At 44.3% G+C, this 23,679-nt stretch overlaps 1 protein-coding gene across 2 annotated transcripts in view; it reads right to left on the bottom strand.

The window, feature by feature from the left end:
* The window catches only part of DNMT3A (DNA methyltransferase 3 alpha), a 2,439,715-nt gene that overhangs the window by 1,858,256 nt on the left and 557,780 nt on the right, over positions 1–23,679 (bottom strand). For both annotated transcript variants that reach the window (XM_069605556.1, XM_069605557.1), the window contains exon 4: positions 3,312–3,669. In XM_069605556.1, coding sequence (XP_069461657.1) covers positions 3,312–3,669 — 358 coding nt within the window. The remainder of the gene's footprint in view (positions 1–3,311; positions 3,670–23,679) is intronic.

The raw sequence follows: 23,679 nt of genomic DNA on the forward strand, positions 1-23,679 counted from the left end.
AATTTGTGTGAGGACACAGGTTTGAATTTGGTAATCCACAGCCAGCCCAATGGACTGCGAAAAATATGTGCACATTCTTGTTATCCATAAATAGTTTGTTCTGCACCGATTCTGAACTGCTTGACAGTTGGCTAGAGTTGTTTTAGCAATGTCCAAATACAAATAGGCACAATATTGTATCCTAGATAAGACCACAGTCTGGACTAAAATGTATACATGTTTTTATCTAGCAGATGACACCAGCATGGGTTATATAAATGAAACTGTCAATTTTTCACCATACCTACCGGTGGGGCAAAAGATACCCCTCCACCCCCCCCCCCCCCCCAAGTTTCTAAATACTACCAACTGGACAGGTGAATCGCCTAAAGCTGCGAGTCACATAAAAGGAAGATGGCTCTCATCCATGCAACCAAGTAACAAAAACCTCTGTTTTATCACCATTGAGCCTGAGGTGATTATCTTGCATTCATCACTAATTTACACCTAAGCATTCTCCCACCTCTTTGTCTACCTCGTGAGACCCTTTTTTTATTTAATAGTATCTGAGCTCCATCAGCATAAATCGATAATCGAAGCCCAGCTTTTTAAGTATTTTTTTAAGCCAAGGGGACACGTATGCATACATTTCGGTCAAGTGGCACAGCGAGTAGAGCGCTCGCTTTGACATCGGTGCAGAGTCTGCTAACGCAGGTTCGAATCCCGGCAGGGCCCAACTCAGCCTTTCATCCTTCCGAGGTCGATAAATGAGCACCACACACCGTGGGTAATAATAAGCAGCGCTCAGATACCTGAGGGTTCGTAGCGCTATATAAATGCCAAATTATTATTATTATTATTATTTATTTTGGTGGCTGGAATGCTTAAGTCAAATAAAGGTTATTTAATGAGTATAAATTTAAAAAAGGGGAGACATTTCCCAGCTGAACCCTCTGCCATCTATCATTTAGAAAGGACTTCAGCCAGGCTAGCCCACCTTCCAAAATATGCATCTGCAATTTAAGAGGGAAACAGACTTGATAATATGCATGAAGGGTTGGATAGGTTTTTTTATAACTTCACAAATCTCCTTGGGTTGGTTTATATCAATGTGGTTCTGTAGAAAGCTAGATTTGGCAGAGAGAATGGCCTTTTAATAGATGTAAAGTGCCATTCTCGCAGACTACTAGTCAGGTGGATTTTTAGATTTTCACCAGATTCTCTCTACCTTTCCTGTACACTTTCTTTAAAACCCTGAGCGCGAAAACCATTTATTGGTCTTATTTCTGTCCCCCCCCCACCAAGTTTAATGGAAACAATGGTCATACAGACTTTCCATAGAAAAAACATTATACAGGGAAAAGTCTTCGCAGTCAAGATTTGAGCTGTAGGGACGCAACCCTGAAGATTGTTCTGAGCCTCTGATTGTGTTAAGATCTTTTAAGGCTGCCTGAAGCGATGCCACCAGGCAGGTGGGTTTTTTTGTAATAGAGGCAGGTCAGTCTGAATAAGAAATACTATATTGTAGTGATCCAACCATATAACATGTATTGTCTTCTGATATGAGAGTCCATGACCTTTATTATTAGGTCCAGCAATGGCCATGATTATGAGAAGAACAAGTAAGGAAGGAGAGGTTGCAAGAAGCAAGAATTTAGCTGAATTTAACTTGTTGCTGAACTAAAGGGGTTAAAGAGTCTAAACACCATGCAACCGTTGCATAGAAATGGGAGAAAAGATCTATAGGGGCAAAAATCACAACTAGGATAGGACAAATATAGACTCAGTAATTGGTCAACAGAAATATGTGAGGCGTTAATAGTTTAATGCACTATCAAGTTTTAAAATGTTCCACAAACATTAGGTTATATGTTATGTCACATAAGCACAGTTTGAACCATAGATCAGGTTGCAGCACTATTCCTTGATAAGAGTGAAATGTTGACGACAATGGGTAGAACATATCCAAATGTGATTTAGGGAACAAAGATTTTGGGTAACTTAATAAACATGCTATTTGCAGAACCATGACAAATCTATGCTAGACATTTTTATGTTATCTTAATGCTTGTTCTAATGAAATGTTTAGCTGCGTTTTGCTTAGCCCCAATATGTAATTTTCACTTCTATTTGTGTTCAACTTGCAACTATGTTTTTACATGCAGTTTGATATATTTATTGTGTTTGGTTAACAGACAATGTGTAAATAGAATTGGCTACAATAGAATTAGTTTAGAATTAAAACAAATGTACTGGTGTGAATCATAGTTACAAACATCGCTTACATAAAATGCCCTGAAGAAGAGGGATGCTCGAAACAAGTGTTCGCATAGAAGGAAAATTGGTGTTGATGTCTCAAGTACGTACAATAAATGAGTAAAACAACTTAACCAAGAGCCCATTTATCTGAAAATTAATTAATGATCAAAAATTATTTAAATTCTTACATTCAGAAAGACTAGGCACATTTCTGTTAATCCAAGAATGTGTGATTTTTTCTACAAAACACAGTTTGCTCTTTCATACAATTTCATATGTGCTTCTGCACATCATGAATAACAATTTCCAATTTTAGAAAAGATGTTATTTGAAAAAAACCAGATAGAAATTAACTGAGCAAGTAATTGTTGATATACGTTAAGGGGAGAGCATCGTCCGCCTTCCCATGGTGACACAATGCGCACTCGACATTCACTCGCCCGTGTGTGACTTACCCCAAGATGGCCGTGGCAAAACTAAAAAGGTGGCTCACAGTGATACGTGCATTGAAATGCAAGTAATGCTCCATAGAATACACACTTATAATACATCACATTGAGGTATGGATCGGGTCTACGGATGATTGAGAAAAAGTGTGGGGGTGACCATTCCTTTAAGATTACAAGGAAAAGAACAGAAGAAATAGGTTTAGGAATACAAAACAAACCCAGGTGTGCTTCAACACCTCTGAACATACATTTCCTTCACTGCCATCCAAAAATACATCATAAATGTCACCATTATTTCATGTCTATTTAATCTAAATGCACACATTAACTATCAGCCTTGTTGATATGTCAAAGCTCTCCTGTGGTGTGAATTAACACCTAGGACATCCATTGCTATTCTGCAACACCACTTAAGATTCTGGGGAATGCAGTATTTCCTAGTAACGCAGCTCTCTAGGTACAAAGACAGGTTTTGCCAGCTTGAAAATGAACTTGGCTTTTCAAATTCAAAATATCAAAAACATACAATATGAATGGATATACAGCTAAATCTAAAATGTCACCTCCAAAGCACTGCAGCAAAATGTTGTCAAATCTTAAACAGTTTCTTTTTGAAGAGCTTACTTTCGCAGGTCATGTCAGAAAGTCTCCTTCTGCCTCTCTTCTGTGTTGCAGCCTGCTCCATTTCACTTACATCGGCATCTGGCCATTCCTGCACACCTGGTGGAGTGCAGCAGCCATTCTCTAGTGAGTTACCAATTTCCCCATCCTGGAAGCTATCTGAATCTTCTTGATAATTCAGCCTCTCCTTCAAGTCCAGCTCAGGGAAGCTCTCATCTTCCAGTGTGTGCCTCATAATTGTCTTTTGAGAAGCAGCCTGCTCAAGGTCACCATTGAGCAAAGGCTCGTTGCTTCGAGTATCCAATAAAAAGTGGCACTTTTGAAGTGAAACATGGTCTTTGGGTGAGTCCAAGCTATCCACCTAAAGATAAATTAAGAGAACCATCCTTAATATGTAATGATCATTTAGACTGTTTTCTATGAGCAAACATCAAACTGCAAAAAATGAAACTGATTTACATACATTGAGTGGGTCGGAATCCGGTCACAGCAATCAATTTCTGAAACTAAACTTACCACTCTACTCACACAACTGGAACAAGACTCAACCCTGTCAATATTTGTAAATCAGTAAACGTTGTGCATTCAGATTAGAAATATGGTGTCCTAAGCAATACCTAAAATTGATTTCCCTCTGTAAGTAGCCTTTCCAGCACAACAAGAACACATAATGCAGAGAAAGCATATTATTTTAAAAAGACAACACTTCTTACATGCCTCATTAAAAAAAAGCTCTAGGTGAAAGTTTAAAATCCGTAAATCTAAATTTAAATATGACAGCCAATTTCTTTTTTTTAATGTTCTCATGCTCCCTCCCCACTACTTTCCACCCTACTATTTAGCTATTTCTTCCCTCTTGTGTTCTTATTCCCATTGGTGCACTTGTGGGCATTTTTTCAAATTGTTGAAATCATTTTCATACTTAGATGTGCTAAAACTCCCTTTCAAACTTAGGATCAGAGAATGAAAAAAAACAGTATACCAACCCGGAAAGCAGTTTAACGACCGTGTCTCCGAAGATATCTGCACCAGGAAGCCTTCCACTTGGCTGAGTCGGGCAGGAAATAGGACTGCAAGCAAACACTGGGTAATAATGCCCAGAATGTTTTTGGAATCCTCATTCCGAATTGGCTGAGCCAATTGGAAAGTTTGAAATGGGTGCTAATAATAACTGGATGACTATATCGGACCAGGCTTTAGACCAGCTACTAGTTTGAAAATCACCATGATCCTGCCCTTCTTGCATAAGCTGCTCGCTTTCTTGGATCGCTCGGTAAGTTTCAACTTAAATTGCTTCCCTATGAATATTTATTGGCAAAGTTGAGCCAAGGGGTTCATTTGTAGTTGGTGAGCAGGGTTCCTGGAGAGTTACAAGCCTGACCCAAGGATGTCTTCTTCTGGATTTGCCATAATGAATAGTGTGCCTAAAAGGTATGGTCTGCTTATGCTTGGGTTGGTCCAATCGGAGAAGACATAAAACATCTCCAGACAGACCTTCACTCAGACTAAGTAACGGGCCATTACCTGCCGGTGAAGCCTACAAAATGCAGTACTATTGCTCAAATATTACCTTTTTAATGGTCAACACACCTGTGGATGGCAATGAGCTATGCCAACCCGAATGATCTAGATATCCTGCCTCCCCCTTGTGCTTGTATACTGCTTTCTCAACAATGTAAGTGCTTCTGATAACAGCAAACACATACTCAACAGACTGGTTTGGTGGGGATTTCCAGAACTTCAGAATCCTCTTGGGGATAAGTAAAATGTATCTTCTGAACCCTACATTGTGACTAAAGGAGATGTCCTCCAAGCCATCCTAATCCCCTAGTATTAATGGAACACAATTCCTAGGAATGTGTGGATCAGCTATCTGCTATAACCCTATACCAGAGAGGCTGCCGTTTCCCCAACTCCAAAGCATATTAAATGAAGTACCTTTACATGTTTGACACATCTTAAGCACCAACAGTGTCAGATCAGTGCTTTGCACTCAAGAGTAAAGGACAATTTAATTAACAATGAAGCTTACTTGTTCTTACCTGGTAACGTTCTTTCGATGGGATGTTCCGACGACGTATTCCACATCTTTGACAGTGATTACCACAGCTGTGCTGCTTCGGAAAACCTTTTCGGTGTAGGCCTCCTGCGTCGATGACGTCGATACACTCCCTCGAGGACCTCCTCCGACGGTCGACGTCACCGGATGTTATATGTAGGACGCACGACGCCAGTAGCCTCAGTCATAGTTTTTTCCCCCAGAACGTGTGGCACCAATCTCCTACCAGTATCACTACAGAAAGCCTTGCGGAAACGGAAGCTGCAATCTCACAAGAAATTCTGTAGAGGGGCAAGTAGGGAGGTTACGATGTGGAATACATCGAAGGAACATCCCATCGAAAGAACGTTACTAGGTAAGAAAGTAATGTGTTCTTCGTGGGGATTGTGTCCTCCGACGTATTCCACATCTTTGACAGACTCCCAAAGCAGTACCAACAAAAGGAGGTGGGAAAGGAATTTAGAATTTTAGAGGACTGCCTTACCAAAGGCCAAATCATGCCCATGGATAGAGTCCAGGGAATAAGGTTTCACAAAAGTATGGACAGAGGCCCATGTGGCTGCTTCGCAAATATTGCGAATCAGAACACCCCTCTGTATTGTAGTGGAGGCAGCCATACCCCTAGTAGAAATGAGCCCGTAAGCCTACTGGAGGGTTCTTTCCCGCCAACCGGTAACACTCAGATCGTCAAATGATCCATCTAGACAAGGTCTGCTTGGAAACAGCCTGACCTAAACGCCTTCCAGCGTAACCAATAAAGAGGTAATCGTCCACTCTGACCTGGGACATCTGTGAGAGATAGAAACTCAAAGGTCTCCTAGGGTCCAACCTATGGAGCCTCTCCTCTTCCTTATCAGGATGTGGAGGAGGATAGAATGCCAGAAGAATTACCTTCTGGCTCAGATGGAAATCCGACACCACCTTCGGAAGAATGGAAGGCCGCTCCCTAAGGACAACCCTGTCCTTATGGAACACAGTGAAGGGTGATTTGGCGGAAAGTGCCTGCAATTCACTCACTCTGCGTAATCGCAACTAAAAATACAGTTTTAAAGGACAACAGTCTCAAAAGACAAGAATGTAAGGGCTCAAACGGAGCTCCCATTAGGAAGTTTAAAACCAAATTCAAATCCCATCCCGGCACCGGGAAAGGCGATGGTGGAAACAGATGAGTTAGCCCTTTTAGAAACTGAGATATCAAAGGGATTTTAAAATAAGAACATTCCTCAGACGAGCGCTTAAATATGGACAGCGCCGCCAGGTAACCCTTAATGGTACCCACATGCAGGCCCTTGTGGGCTAAAGAAAGCAAAAAAGAAAAAACCAAAGGAATGGAACATTGGAAAGGATCCACATTCTGTACCCTGCACCAGTCGCAGAACTTCCTCCAACGGCAACGATACAGGGATTTCGTAGCAGGCCTTCTGTCTGAAAGCAACACTACCATCACGTCTTCAGGGAGGCCCCAATCCTTATATCTCAGCCTTTCAGATACCAAACATGAAGGCTGAGAGAGTTGACCGTTGGATGGAGAACTCGAACGCCCTCCCGTGAGATCAGATCAGATCGTCTCAGTAGGAAAGATGACGTGGAGGGCAAATGGACATGTCTAGAAGGTCCGGGTACCACGCGCTTCTGGCCCATGCTGGAGCAATGAGGATCATCTGGGAACCGAACCTCCGCAACACCTGCGGAATGACGGGGACTGGAGGGAACGTGTACAGCAGTGGGAAGGACCACTCCACTACGAACGCATCCCCTAAGGCTCCTCTTGGCGGAAATTCCCGCGAGCAGAATCTTTCGCACTTCCGGTTGACACTGGTGGCGAAGAGATCTACTTGTGGGGTTCCCCAAAGGGCGAAGATCTCCAAAAGAACTTCCTGAGCCAGCTCCCACTCATGAGAGACCGTGCTCGGCCTGCTCAGAGCGTCCGCTGCAGCGTTTTAGTCTCCGGCCAGGTGAACTGCTGAGATCGAAATTTCCTGCTGGATGGTCGAGAACCAGAGCTGCATCGCCTCCCTGCACAGTGGGAGTGACCCTGCCCCCCCCCCCTTTTGTTGATATAGTGCATGGCCACTGTATTGTCCGTCATAATCAGGACATTCTTCCCCCGCACAGACGGCAGAAAAGCCTTCAGGCTAGCCTGACAGCCCACAGCTCTAACAGACTGATGTGGAGTCTGGACTCCGACGGAGACCAACGATGTGTCTAGCACTGCCCCGATGTACTGGAGCCACTGGGTAGGTGTCATATGAGACTTCTTTAAGTTGAGGGAGAAGGCCAGCTTGTGAAGGGAGTGGCAGGTGACGTACAGATGATCCAGGACTTGCTCGGGAGAGCACGCCGTGATCAACCAATCGCCCAGGTAGTGGTAGACGTGCATCCCCCCCTTTCCTGAGATGCGCTGCCACTACCACCATCAGCTTGGTGAAGGCCCTCGGGGCGGAGGTCAATCCAAACGGCAGGACCTGAAACTGAAAATGCGAGTCGCCAGCTGCGAACCTCAGGTACTTCCTGTGCTAGAGATGAATCGGCACATGAAAGTAAGTATCCTTGAGGTCGAGAGACACCAACCAATCCTGAAGTTGAAGGGACTGGAGGACTTCAGAAAGAGTAACCATCTTGAACTTGTCCTTCCTGATGAGCTTGTTCAAACCAAGCAAGTCCATGATTTCGGGATCATAAAATATGGGGAATACCATCCCTTGCTCCTCTCCACTACAGGTACCAGTTCTATGGCACCTTTCTCTAGCAGGGATACCATTTCCTGCGCAAGGAGCGGATCCGGACGCTTCAAAGAGAGCTTCCCCGGTGGATTGTCATGAGGCCTCTGCCGGAAAGGAAGACAGTAGCCGTGGGCTATGATCTCCATAACCCACACATCTGAACTAATGGCACCCCATTCTACAAGATGCTGCGCCAGCTTCCCCCCAACTGGCGAACCATGGGACATGGCCTCATGACTGAGCGGAAGCAGCTGCGGCAGTGCCAGAGGGCAAGGAGGCAACTGCCCGAGTGGCTTTGGCACCTCGTGTACCCTGCTTTCCCCCTCTGGTACTCCTAGGGTGGCACCTTTGACCGGCAGCTCCCCTCGATCTACCAAAGGAAGAGTAGTATCGAAAGGAGCCTCTCCTCAATTGCTGTCCCCTAGGCCGAAAAGGCAGAGGTTGACGCACTGCAGCGCTCAAGGACTTTGCTGCAGCTTTGGAGGTCTGCAACCTCTCAAGGCTCTCGTCAGCCTTACTGCCAAAAAGATGGACACCATCAAAGGGCATGTTGAGAAGCCGGGACTGTACATCAGGAGCAAACCCCGACTTCCGCAACCACGCAAACCTGCGCATCACGGTGCTTGCCATCATGGACCGGCTGAGACAGTCTGCCACGTCCAGACTCGACTCAACGGTTTCACACATGGCATCATTGCCATCCTGAACGAGGGCAAGAAACCATCACTTTCCTCCCCTTCAGGAATATGTTCAGCCGCCAACGACACAATTTCCATAGAGAGTGCGTGACTCTTGCAAGGTCACAAACTGAGTTGGCTGCCTTTAAAGCCATACCCCAGAAGAAAATACCTTCTTCAACTAGCCATCAAAGCGTTTGTCGTCCCTATCAGGAGGGATTGAAGGGTACGCAGCCTGCTTTGCTGGGGCCGTAGCCGCCTGCACCACCAAATAGGGTGCGTAGAGAAGTAGCAGGGGTCACCATTGACTGGGTGCTATTTTTTGGGCAACGACTTATTCACTGACGGGAGACTCTCCGGAGCAGTCCAAGCCACTGCCACCCTTCTTTGTAAGGCCATATGAAATGGCAACACCGGGTCAGTGGGTGGACCTTGGTCCAAGATATCTGTCAGATCATCCTGCAGAAAATCCACAGGTGGAGCAGACCAACCCGGATACTCCGTCACCCTCGACATGAGGCACCTGTACAAGGAGTCAGCATGCGTACCAGGCTCAGGCCTGCCAAACTCAACCTCCGGGGAGGTATCAAGACCACTGGCGTCATGTAAAGATTGACGAAGGTCTTCCAATTGGCTATGACCTTGGCTATTGACGGAGCCTCGAGCAAGTCCCTCGAAGGCCTCACAGGCTCCAACGATCGACAGCGTGGAGGACCGGGACACCTGGAGCGGGCACAGTGGCGATCATCCTTGTCCGATCGGGACCACAACGGTTCCCGATGATCGCGCCGACCGCCTGAGCCCGAAGGCGTGCGAGTGGCCCTAGTGGTGGCCCTTGCGTGTTCCATGCCGGCTTCTCTCGAAGGCGCGGACGGAACAGTGCCCTGCGATTTGAAAATCGCCATCATCTGCCGGCGGAATTCCTCCCATTCGGCCGGCGACAAATGTTTCATGGGACAAGCCACCCGCCGTCTTGCGGAGTCCTCTGACGAGGACGGGGAAGGCGACTGGTGACAGTGCTTCAGTGAATGCCTCGAAGAGGCAGAGGAATGGTGGGTCCCACTCCTGGAACGAGACCCCCTGGACTTACGCCGACGTGGAGAGTCGCCCCTCGAATCGTTGGTCGAAAGTCCAGCTCATTTCGATTTACAGGGCTTGGAAACCCTACCTACCGACAGCTGCTTCTTCTGCTCCCGCAAGGCCTTTGATGTCAAAGACTGGCATTCATCGCAGTCATCGGTGGCTGGCTCTCGCCGAGGCACCAGAGGCAGACGTTGTGCGGGTCCGTAAGAGACATCTTGGAACCGCAGTCCCAACACTTCTTGAAGCCCGACTTCGGGGTATCAGAAGATGAAGACATATTTCTCGAACAGCAATAGAACAACCAATTCAACAAGAAAGAACCGAGGCGCGCCGAGATTTCGAAGCAAACACGTTCGCGGAAAAAACAGAACTGAGGCTACGGGCGTCGTGCGTCCTACATATAACATCCGCTGACGTCGACCGTCAGAGGAGGTCCTCGAGGGAGCATATCGATATCATCGATGCAGGACGCCTATGCCGAAAGATTTACAAAGCAGCAGAGCTGTGGTAATCACTGTCAAAGATGTGGAATACGTCAAAGATGTGGAATACGTCGGAGGACACAATCCCCTCGAAATATATTTTACCAAGCAACCTTATTGGTATATTTAACAGCAAATCAAAACTCATGTCATAATATTTCTATTTCCCTCTCCTGCGCCCACTTTGTACGGCTACTCCCCCGCCCCACACACCGGCCTCTAAGCAGATGCACTAAGCAATATGGAGTAACACTTCACATACATACTTCACAGATGAAACCAGTTCATTGCACAGAGCCTAGTCAAAAAGTACAGAGCCACACACTTTTTGAATGAAGGCAAACCAGATATCACGGAAATTGTGAAGGGTATTGTGTCGCTCTATCACGAAGACATGCAAATACCTTGTCAACCACAATTGTTGAAGGGCAGTATGGCTTACCTCACAAACACATTACTCGCGAGTCAGGTTGTCCCTAAATTCTGAATCCACCAGGTAAATGCTGCGATTGTCAGTTTCAGTGACATGTCCAATAGAAGAAGAAATATCTCATCAATGGTAGGATATCCTACCATTTCCCCAATAACAGACCTACTATCTAGCCAGAAGCCTAACCATTGTGGGCATTAGCATCACACATGCACGTAGGAACCAACTTCACCCAAACCCACCCCAGCACAAGTTGGATTTGTGTGTGAAACTTGTGTTGCTTTTCCACAGTGTTATGGCAATAGTATAAGATGTTGTACTGCACCTTCAACACTGACACTTACGGAGGTTCTATCCATGATACAGCATATCTGTTCCCACATGTTGTCGTCCGAGTTTTCCCAGAATCCCTTCCCAACCACTTGTATATGGCATCAAGTCAGGACTCTAGGGCTTGGACCAGGCTTTGAATTTGGGGAAACATTTAAGGGGAATGAAAGTAAAGCATTATCACTGCCATATCATCTAATCACAATTTATAAACAGAATGTTATGTTATTATACATTTGTCTAGCATCTTATATGACATTGGAATGATCTCAAAGCGATGTGGGTTAATAACGCCGTCAGGGACCGTAATCCAGGTCAGTAGAGTAGGGTAGTAAATAGTGCTTGGGTGCACTCCGTATGTGTGCAGCCAGTGAGGTCTATGTGTAGAGTGTAGCTGCATCCTAATTTTAGGTGTTGTGCGGTGGTTGTGTGAGATCAGTAGTGTGCGCAACAAACCTGCTGACCTCAGAGTCTGCATTCTGGTGGTGGTGGAGCTTGTGTATGAGATTTGTGCAGATAGGACGATTTTGTTTGTGGGGTATCGCTGCCTTCTATTGTTTGTTGGTGTAGAGGAGAGCGTCAGCATAACGGTATGTGCGAGTGTTTGTGCGGATTGGTGGGAGACCCCAATTCAGATTACCTTCCAGTGGCTGCTGAGCTGACATTACAAATAGCAAGCATCGACAAAGTCACAGTGTAAATATGCATTTGTTTTATTACTGCAAGGGTATAATGTTGGCCTATGCACACATGCATTGAACTGTGATATGCTCACTAGACTCATTTCTTTTTCTCGCCATTTTGGTTGCTTTGCTCTATTCACTGTCGATTCCATCATGCACGCGGTAAAAGACAGCTCCAGCTCCATGAACCTTTGACACCCGCATACAGGAATGCACAAACTGCTGAACACATGGTTTGTCTTTCACTGAAGAACCTTGAAGCTCTCACACAGAGCGTAGTTAATCTGTAAATTAGGTGCCATCCTGTCAGGGCTGTGTTTTTCTCTCCGCTGGTAAATGCAATAAAGTACCACTGAAACGTGCTGAAACTTTAGAGAAACCCTACTGCTAAGCTGAAATGCAGACTTACCTTAGGCTCTATGAGCAACACATAAGTAGCGCGAGGAATGTTACCTTGTACTAGAGAACAAGATATGCTCCCACACTCCATTTCGCCCTGTTCTCAGACAGTAAAGTGTCTGAGACATGACGTGCAGGTCTTAGTTATAAGTTGCTATGGTAGTTGCCGACATCTATAGGTCACGAACCCTAATACATGAAGGGGTAGGACAAGCTTGGTATATGCTATCCGGAAGGTATATAACGGGCCGTTGCCCAGAGTTCTGGGCTCACTCTACGCTATGTCTGTGTACATGCATGACAGACTTTTGTACAAAATGCAAATAAACGTACTTTGCTCCTCGTGACTGGTAGGTTTTCATTCCTTTATAGTAGCCTCATTTTTGGACTAACAAGATGGCGCTCAAACAGGCACCCTTCCTATGATGATCCGTCGCTTTGCAGAGTTGAGGCCATCAATCTGGGATCAGTGAGTACTGGGGGCCTGTGCGCAAGAGACGCGTTTCCTCGCAGACTGCTGCTCTTGATCTCCGTTCGTCGCACCTTTACTTTCTTTACCAAGTACTTCCGATACTACCTCACTTGCAGTACATAAGACAATTGACAATGATTCGAGAATGGTAACACATAGCACGATCTATCAAGAAAGTAAGAAAGGAAGGAATTGCGTGAATGGGCTGAAACGTATATTGAGGTGGGGCGTCTGAGCAGCCACTATGAGTGCCATGCCAGATCATGGTGGTATTCCTGAACAGAAGATCTTGATAGAGCGAATGGGGATGTATCTCCCCTAGGTTTGGGGGGGATCTAACTGGTTTGACTGTTCCGCAGGAGTTGCAGGATTTGAATTTCTTGTCCCGTTCTAGAGACACTGCAGCGAAAATACGTGCTCATGTTTCAAAGTTGTTTGTATATAAAAAGGAACTTGGTTGCTTACATTGGGATGGGGATGCGCAACAGACTTCATATGTTCAGAAACAGTTTTTGCCCCCATTGAAACCCATCAGCAAAGAAATGCGTATATGTACGAGAGACACCCTTGGATATCGGATATTTCGATTTCACCTTTTGATGTGCATTATCCTTTTCGTCAGTCAAGTGATGGTTGAGTACTTGCAAGATGAACGTTTGAAGAGAAACATGTGTTGTCCGACTGATATTCTGGTTATTTATAAACGTGCATTTTCACCCAATACTGTGCTAAATTGTCACTCGGTTTGGCTTTATTGCTTAATAAACACTCTGAACTTCCAACTGTACATTGCCAATGAGAGATGTTCCTCCGACCCATGTCACAAAGGTAGAAATTCCAGCTGCAGGGCAAACACCTGCCTCAACTATTCCAGCGCACTACATTACGCAATTTGTTCATGTTCCATTTTCAAGACAGGAGGTTAGTACCCTTAAGCAATCAATTCCCGACATTAGGAAGAATCCTACAGAGTTCTACAAAGAAATAGAGTCAGTTTTAAATTCTTCCGATTTTACTCTGGGTGATAACGATTTGTTGTTTCCCCGTGATTCTGCTAGCAGACCTATGGAACCAGATTAGGACTGTTGATGATCAACCCGCCATGGGAGATACCAGGGGTGCGTTAGAACAAGCCGATGGGTCAAGAAAAGCAGGTGAGAAAGCACCACAAAGCATAGTGATGCTGCAGAATCATATAGTACCTAACCTTAAAACCTTGGTACCCGAGAAACGATTATGTGAGATAAACTAAAAGCATTGCGCAACACAGTATTTCGACTGGTTTGAACAGGTCTTTTCGGATTTCAGTGGTCAGGATTGGAGTACAGGACCTGGAAAGAGGTCGTTTGTTGACAAATTTGTACGACGATTGTTGGCTGACATGCAGTCGCAGATCACGACATCTGAGAGTGCATGGCAGGCAAAATAGCAAACTGAGGTACTACACATGGGCCAATATTATGGAAATAGGGTAAACGTTGAGAAAGAAGGTGAAGAAGAAAGGAGACTTGAAGACTAGAGTCTTTTTGCAGAAGATAGAGAGAGGATCCTGAGGTGGGAATACACAATTTAGGAGTCAGTTTGTACCACAGATGGGTCCAGTCCACATGAACCAATGTGCATATTGCAGAGAGGACCACCATTGGAGAGCACAATCTCGGTCTCTCCAACAAAGGACGAATGGCATGAATCGGACAGACGGTCGAGAGGTGGCAATGGTATGACTGGACCAAATAGAAATCAGTCTGCACAGAATCAGAATCCACAGAATCTAATGCAAGATGTAAATGTGAATGGTCAAGGGGGACAGCAACAGAATAGAGGTAGTGGCAATATTTTCTACAATACTACACACTCTTACTTCACTGAAGACTTTACATTCTGATGATGTCTTGTTCCGTTAGGACAGACTGAAGCAGATTCTGGAACCTATACCTATTCCTGTCGACCAGAAACGGCCCTACATAAAGATGAAGGTGGGGAATAGGGAGCATGTCTTTTTAGTAGATAAAGGAGCTCAAAGGTGCTCTATTGTCCATCTGCTGGTTCCAGATATCCCACTATCAGATCAGTATAACGTTTCCGTAGGGTTTTCCGGTATGTCTGGAATTAGTCCAGTTTCACTACCAGTGCTGATTGCATTAGAACCGTTCACTGATTCCATTTTTATTGACAACGAACTGCGGCGAAAATCTGTTGAACAAATTGAATGCTGTGATTTATTGTTCCCCGGATGGAGTATACTTGACGATTTCTCCCCAAGAGAATTCCACGTCACAATTCGTATCTTTGCCTTTACTAAGTGAATTGTGCAAGGTGCCTAAGCATTTATGGGCGGTTAATGACGATGACGTAGGGATTTTAAATGTGGAACCTGTTCGAATTGTTCTAAAATCAGGGATTACATTGCCACGTATTCCGCAGTACAAAATATTTGTAGAGGGTGAACAGGGGTTGAAGAGTATCGTTTCTGATTTCATACATTGAGGAGTGATTGAAGAGATTTCTGGAAGTGTATGCAATAGCCCGATTCTGCCTGTTTATAAGAAAGGTGACAATGTTTTGGCATAATGTTTCATAATTGATTTGCGCGAAATTAAAGTATTAGCACCATAGTTTCCTATTGCCCCCGATATCACCACTGTTTTGACTATGATTCCGTCTACAGCCACTCATTTTAGTGGTGTAGATTTAAAAAGTGCATTCTTTAGTATTCCTAGCCACGGTGGTAGTAGATTCTTGTTTGCATTCTCCTTAGTAGGACGATCCTTTTTCTGTCACACGTGTCGCGCATTTACAGTAGGGTTCTGAAAGAACAGTTGAATATGCTTGAATTATCGTCCACTCGCACATTGCTACGATACATTGATGATTTGCTTATTGCTGCTGACTCTGAGGAATTATTGATCCATCTGGCGACGCATGGTCATAGGGCTTTGTTAAAGAAGTTGAATTATTGTCAACAGGTAGTCGCCTATTTAGGCTATCTCCTGTCGGAGGAGGCTAGACGCCCGACACTAGAACGTATACAAAGCATCTCTGGCATGTCTGTTCCAAATACACAGAAAGAGGTCTGAGCTTTTATTGGCATGACTTCTTATTGTAGACAGTGGATCCCAAATGTTTCACTTTTGATTAAACCAATGTTGGCATTAACAAAGAAGTATGTTCCTTTGCCTTTACCGTGGCACACGAATTGCCAGGATGCTTTTGATCTGCTTAAGGCTGTGCTATATCCAACTTCAGTACTAGGCACACCAAATTACGGAAAGGGTTTTGTCCTGTTTGTGCATGAAAGAGATGGTTGCGCCTTGGCTGTTTTGACAAATTAACATGGGGGAAGAAGCAGACCGTGCAGCTATTTTTTCTCCACGTTAGACCCTGTTGCATGCACTTTGCCGAAATATTTGAAAGCTGTAGCTGCTGCTGCCGTCTCAGTAAAACAAAGTGAGGGTATGGTTCTTGGTCACTCTTTAACAGTGATGGTACCTCACTCAGTAGACGTTCTGTTAAACAGAAAACAGACTCAGCATCTGACATCTGCACGACTCACAAGGCATGAGTTGATTCTATTCACACCTCACATCCAAATTAAGAGATGCTGTTATTTGAATCCAGCAGAACTTTTGCAGTCTCCATATGAGGAGGACCGCACTAATGACACCTTCCACGATTGCCTTTACGTCACTGAACAAGAGACAAAAAGGAAGAGTTGATTTGAGTGATACACCTCTAGAATCTCCTGATGGGGAGCTATTTTGTGATGGTTCGTGTTTCAAGTTGCCTGATGGGACTTCCACTGCTGCCTATGCAATCACAACCTTAGACAATGCCATCAAGAGCATGAGGATACTGCAGAACTCTGCCTAAGCAGCAGAAATTGTTGCTTTAACTAGAGCCTGTGAAATACCAGAGGATGTTAAAGTAAATATATTCACTGCTAGCCAGTATGCCTTCAGAGTAGCTCACAATTTTGGAAGGTTATGGGCAGAGAGGGGCTTCTTAACATCTCATGGTACCAAGATTCAACATGGTCCTTTAATAATATATTTACTTGAAACACTTGTGTACGAGCCCGATATAATAAAATATCATTTCATTTCATTTTCTGTCTGCATTAGCACTTCCTACATAACTAACGATAATGAAATGCGCCGCTCACCAGAGGGTGACAGACGACATAGGAAAAGGGAATGCTTTTGCCGATAAGATGGCCAAACAAACTGCCACTGATCCACACTCAAAAACGTATGAGATTTGGCTAAATGGGTTGCTGAGACTGGCATGATGGAGGAAGGGATTAACAGTGTGAAAGAGATTCAGGCTGGTGAACCGCAGAAGAAATAAAACAATGGGGTGATGGTCCAGCGGGTTTCGATAATGAGGGTTGTTGGGTGGCCAATGAGAAGCAATGATGGATGCTGCCGAACGCTTATGTGACTGCTGTGCTTATTATGGCACATGGGCCAGCACACATTTGTGCGAAGAGCATTTGCAAACAATTAGACCCTGTATGGTACAATGACAACATTCCAAAGATGGCTGAACGCCTGGTTCAGAATTGTATGCTATGTTTGCAACAAAACATTGGAAAGGGATCTCCAACACCAAGTGTAGTTTTGGACCTCCCTCGATGCCTTTTGAAGTGATTTATTTCGACTTCATCGAGATGGAACGTTGCCAGAACTATATGTATGTATTAGTAGTGATTTGTGCATTTAGTAAATGGGTAGAAGCTTTCTCACTAAAAGATAGTACTGCTAGTATCTACCGCTAATGTTATGCTGAGGGAGTATTTTCTAAGATTCGGGTTGCCTAGAGTGATTTGGTCTGACAATGGACCACATTTTGTAGCCACAGTTATACTACAAGTATGTGCAGGATTGCAAATAGACAAACGCTTTCATTCAGCGAGACATGCTCAGAGTGCCGGTTTGCAAAGGTGTGTGCACATAGCAAGCTGAAATGGCCTGACGCTTTACCACTAGCATTGCTGTCAATGCAAACAACCATGCAAACAAAAACAGGACTTTCCCCGTATGAGATCGTAATGAGGAGGCCTGCTAATGTATGGAATGCACCCAGACCTAAAAAGTTGGCAGACAGAGTATCCATTATTGTCTGATTATTGGGATCAATTGACTCAAAACCTGCGTTTGATTCAATAACAGGTTTGAGCAGCACTGCCCGTGAAGTACGAAGGACCAGGTCATCGCATTCGGCCTGGTGAATTTGTGCTCATTAAGAATTCGAAAGAAAGACGTGCCTTGCAGCTTGCTGGAAAGGACCCTACCAGGTGCTGTTAGCCACTCAGACAGCTGTTCGAGTTGAAGGGAAGAAAAACTGGATACATGCAACACATCTGAAATGAGTAACCTGGCGTTTGACCTATGATAAATGGGGCAAGGAGGGGGTTGATGATTCTGGCTCCAGCAACGATCCTGTCCAGACCGACACAAATCTGCTACAAAACCACTTTGAGCCCGTGGGGTTTGGGAAATCCTCTTCAGACCCTGAGCCTTTGTTCATCAACCACTCTGTACCTGGAGCATTGAGGTACGATCTTCGTCTAAGGAAATAGTTTAGGGACTAACATTACATTTCTGTATAGAATAGGAAAGTGTGGTAGGGATAATGCACCCCTAAGAAAGCAACGGTATTCCACTCCCTCGTCATTCCTCTAACAGAAGGAGTTTGAGAAGAAGGGGCAGGGAGCGGCAAAGAGAACTTCAAGCAAGATCGGCCACATGGTCAAGTGCCAGGTACGGATGAATTTAAAGGGCCCATCAGTGAGGCTTCTTAACGGACACTGAAGGACTATGCCCATGTTTGGGGTTCGTAGACCTGGAATATTTTACAATTGATGGGCCCATTTCCCTGGGGCAATGGTCCATGAGGGCCAAATGGATAATCATCTTAGTGATAAACCTGTGCCATAGTGATAGTGATACCTGTGTTATAGTATCTAGAGAATCTGCATCCACTGAATACTGTACTGCCAACTTTTAGTGTAACCACGATGTCTCCACTACATGTGTATGCTCACACTCTTCGTCCACGTGTTCTCAGTCATAGTGGGGGGGTATCATAACACCCTTATTATGATCATGAATGCCACACATGCTATTCTGAATAAAACCGACTGTTGGGTATGCTCTCCTCTGCTGCAACATGGTGAAAAAGTTTTAGGTTGGTACATACATCCACTCCCTTTGTCCACTGCTTGTTATACATCGTTTAGGACATTATTCTTTGGGAGATGGAATGATCGTGGTACCAGTAATTTTGACGGGACAAACAAATGAAATTGATCATTTAGTTCTGTTGCCTTTGGGATGTTCTGTATTTGCAAATAGAAGCACACTCAATACGGCCTCTGTTAAACATATTAATAAGCATTCTAGACCTTACCAGTCCATGATTTCTTTTAAAATGGCACCAGAAGGGAATAAGGAAGCAACTACTTCTTATACTATCAATCATGACCCTGATTCAGTACCTTTTTGCTTGTGAAAGGAAGGTTCTAGGTACATGGGTTCATAGGACAGATGCATGAACACTTCTGTTTTGGAAAATGAAAATAGACCACTTTACAATGAGGGTTCCATTTACTCGGTTTGTGGAAGTGTAGCTTATCCATGGCTACCTACAGATTGGAAAGGAACTTGTTACCTGGGAATACTTCTGCCTGGTGATTATATTACCTCCACTGCCGATATATTGAAGTCTCGTCCAAGACGAGGGGTCGACACGCGACAAGCCCCTACAGATACTGGGTGATATTGCTAAGTTAATGATTCCGTTCTGGGGACAGATAATTGACTTACAAGACATTAGGAAACTGGTCAGAGTATTAGAAAACACCATCAATGATGGTGTTCACCATCACTGATATGTTCAACATGACACTGGACCAGAAGGCAATAAGGGATTGTGCACTTCCATCAAGCAAAATCTCTTACCGCCTTGCTTGCAAGTACTTAGAAACTAGCTAAGTGCTTTCGATTTAAGGAGATGTGCTTATGATAATACAAACTGGGTAAGTACAAAAGACGTGGATTTGATTAAGATCACACAATTCGACCAAGTGGGGAAGATGACATGCAAAGGTCCCCTCTAGATGGCTGCATCCTAGTGGTAAATACTACTGCATACAAGTACAATTGTAACAATGTGACAGAAATTATTACAACACGTTTCTAAAAATGAAAGACCTTATGATTCTTTATCAGCAATGCTTCATGTATTGTGCTTCAGAGAGTGTGGCCTATGCATTTCGGACTGTGTCGACATCCTCATGGTCGACTCTAATCAATACTGGGTTTATAGTGATAGCATCAAATGCAAAAGCCTTGAAAAAAATGCATCGGGGAAAAAAAACACTGAGGCTTTTGCATTTGATGCATTGTATTTGATGGAATCACTGGATACCGGAATAATTAATGTGTATACAACCCACATACATGATCAAGTTTCTCCACTTATACACTGGTACTCATTACGAGCACGGCGGTCTGGGAAGTACGGTATCGGTAAGCATGCCGGTACCGTACTTCCCGGACCGACATACTACGGCCTCTGCTCGCGGGAACCGTTTCACCCACCAGGTCTTTCCTTGTGGGTGTAACGGCACCCGCGAGCAGAGCACGTCGGATGCACCGGCACATGCAGAGTTGTGCCAGTGAATCCGGCGTCCCCATTCAGCGCTATAGGGCAGAATGGGGATGAGGAGGCCCTTGATTCCGGCACCCGTAAATGGCCAATGACCGGGTCCGCCTAACTCGGCATGACCCGGTTCTTGACCATTCACGGGTGCTGGAAAAAAATGCAACTCCGGCGGCAGGCGTGCCGTTTTTAACAGCACGGTTACCGCCAGAGTTGTAATGAGGGCCATAGTGTAAATACCTTCACAGCACAGAAGCAATTAGATTAACACAACCTATTAAAACAAAAACATTCAACCACTTCCATACCCATGGCATGTGATATGTAGGTATATAAACTATGTCAATAATTGCTGGAATGTCAACTTCAACCACTTGCATAGATTCTAGGACCTTTAGGAAATGTGTAGTATCCTTAATGTTTGTATCAGTGGTTCAAAAATAGAGTCTATATATGTACCCAGTGGCTGTAAAATACCTTCTGTTGCACCAACGATGGGTCTACCTGGTGGTTTGTCTAGAGATTTATGAATCTTAAGTAGAAGATACAAATTCTGGGTTCTTGGATAGGTCTTCACTAAAAAAGCATTATTCTTGTCATTTATCCAATCCATACCTTCAGCATAGACAAGAATACTTTTCAAATTATATTTAATATCATGAACTGGGTCTTTCTCCAAAATCGAATATGTCTGTCGCTCAGATGGTGTTCACATTCTTGTTCATAGTTGCATGTATTTACGATGACGAGAGCACCACCCTTGTCTGCAGGTGTATAACTATGTTTTCAGCTTCATAAAGAGATCTAATGATATTCATCTCCCCTTTACTTAAATTGTAAAACCTAGGTTTTTTGTATGAAAGTCTTAATATCTTTCAAAACAGCCTCATGTAAGGTATACATAGATTAATAAAGTAGGATACCCTTCTAAAGGACCTTAATTTTGTACCAACGTAATTGTCTTTACTTTTTCACAAAATACCATATCCTTATGTGTACACCAACTCAACGACACTTGTCGATGGAAGAAAAGGTATGAGCTAAGAATGAAGAGTTTTTGATATGGTAAGTGAGGAAGAGGGTGCTGATCACCATGTCGATGACTACTCATTAAAACAATTGTTTTAATAGGTTGTGGTGTTCATATAATTGCTTCTAGTTCATTATGTAAATTATGTATAAGTGTGGAAGCATGATAATGTATGTGGGTTGTATGGATCTACGTGATTTCAGTGCATCGCAAAATTTCGAATTTGAAAAAGCCAAATTCGAAATGCACGCTGCAGTGAAAATCACAAATGATTTAAGGTGCATCCCCCCCCCCAACCTCGTCGTGTGCCGCCGACTCCCTCAACTCCCTAGAACGACCGTTCGCTTCACTTACGTGGATGGTAACCGGTGCTACAGGGTCCTCTTTTTTTTGTATAACTTTATGTACATGAAGCGGGGTACACCCCGGCATCCCCCGGTACCATTGTAGCGAACAAAGGTGTGGGGACCCCCGCTGCTTTTGTTCACTACAATTGTACAGTATGGTGAATTTGATCGAAATTCGATCAAATCTACCAAACTTTTATTTCCCCGAGATTGTCAGGTAACACTGGTTGTATACACATTAACTGATTATCCTGTATTGATTAAAGAGTAGGACCTGAGGATGACACATGGTCCAAAATGCATTGGCCCTGCTCTCGGTCTCTGAAGCACAATGCATGAAGAGTTGCAGAATACAGATTAAACATATTGTAATAATTTCTGTCTTACAATTGGATATATATGCATTAGTATTTACGACTAGGGCGCAGCCATCTATTGAAGGGCACCCCCCCCCCCCACAGCCCGTTCATTTGCATGTATTTCATCTGGAATAGGGCAATTTAGGGTAGATGGCTAGCACCAAATATCATGATATGATAGGTTATTTATAAAACGCTTAATACCCAGAGGTTTCTAAGCGTGGACCCGGGGATCGAACCTGTGGTGCTCCGTGTCATCTTGCTTCCAAGGCGAGCATGTTGCCCCTGAGCTATCCTCCCTAGGACTACCTTTGCTTCAAATATTGAACACGTTTTCGTGATGGCCGCTTAACCTAGTTCTTCGGTCGAAGTTGATAACTTAACCACTAGATCATATCAAGAACTGAGGTGGGCTGTGGGTCAAGGCCTTCACAACTTTATATAATGCCAAGCGTTTCGGAGGTCCTCTTCAGTTTTATGGTAGCACTCACTATGGACATATGGCATGCATCTAAGGGCTTCTCCAAGTTTGAGAGAAGAAGGATCAGAGTTGTTGAGAATGTGTTGTCCTGTATCAAACTACTTGGCTAAATGGAGAAGCCAGGGGACAATTGACCAAAGAAACAATCATTCCAGATTTTATGTCAAGTTAGCCCTGGTGGGATAACAGACTTTGACCTGTAGGGTAAATATTGGACACTGCAGTAGGCGTATTAAGCGATTCTGCTGCTTTTGAAACCTTTGATCCACAGTTGCTTGTAGAGTACTGCAGAAGGTACCTGGAATAATGCCCACTTTGCCTCCTCATTGTTCCCAATGAGGTACCTAGCAAGAGATTACACTGTGAAAGCACACATCTGCGTGCTAGGTGAGGTTCCCAATGAGATCCTACAGGCCATCTGTGAAGACTTTGGGACATTACCTTGATGCCAAGATGGGCCAGGAGGGTTGCGATCCCTAGTGTGTGGCTGCCCTTACACCCCCCACATCCCATATCCCTAAAGGTTGGGGGGGGGCTCAAGAGCAAGCAGTACTCCATGTAAACATGTTAAAGATGATGCTAGGAGTGAGGTGGGCAGGGCCTTCACAACTCTACAGCAATGCAGCTCTAATATAGATTCAGGCCGTTTATAACAAATTAAAAGATTCTTTGTGCTGAGAGTCCACAAAGAACTAAGATTTGCAGATTGGATCTGGAGGGGAAATAAATCTCAATTCTCATGCTCCGCAAACTTGACTACTGCTCAGGCCTACTCCTTGGCCTTTCTCTCTACTCCTTCCTTGCTGTAGAAAAGGTTCTCAACTTTGTTACCCACACTCTCTAACACCTAACCTGATCCTCCCCCACTTCTACCTACCAACATGTAGGGTGGCACTCCATGCACAACTGTTCTCTTTTCAAGTTCCTAGTCTATAAAGTTAGCTAGCAATGGTCTTACTCCTCAGTTACTGTCTGATTGTATCTCAATTTATTCACCATCTTGTTCCCTCAGATTCTCCTCAGCCTTTCATCCTTCCAAGGTCGATAAGAGTACCAATTTCGGTTTGATATTGTATGTAAATATGTGCCCTGTAAAGCGATTTCGATTAAGGCGCTATATAAATAACACATCATTATCACTCAACCTCACT

This window comes from Ambystoma mexicanum, chromosome 4p (genome assembly GCF_040938575.1).
Source record: "Ambystoma mexicanum isolate Mex_15411 chromosome 4p, UKY_AmexF1_1, whole genome shotgun sequence".
NCBI lineage: Eukaryota > Metazoa > Chordata > Amphibia > Caudata > Ambystomatidae > Ambystoma > Ambystoma mexicanum.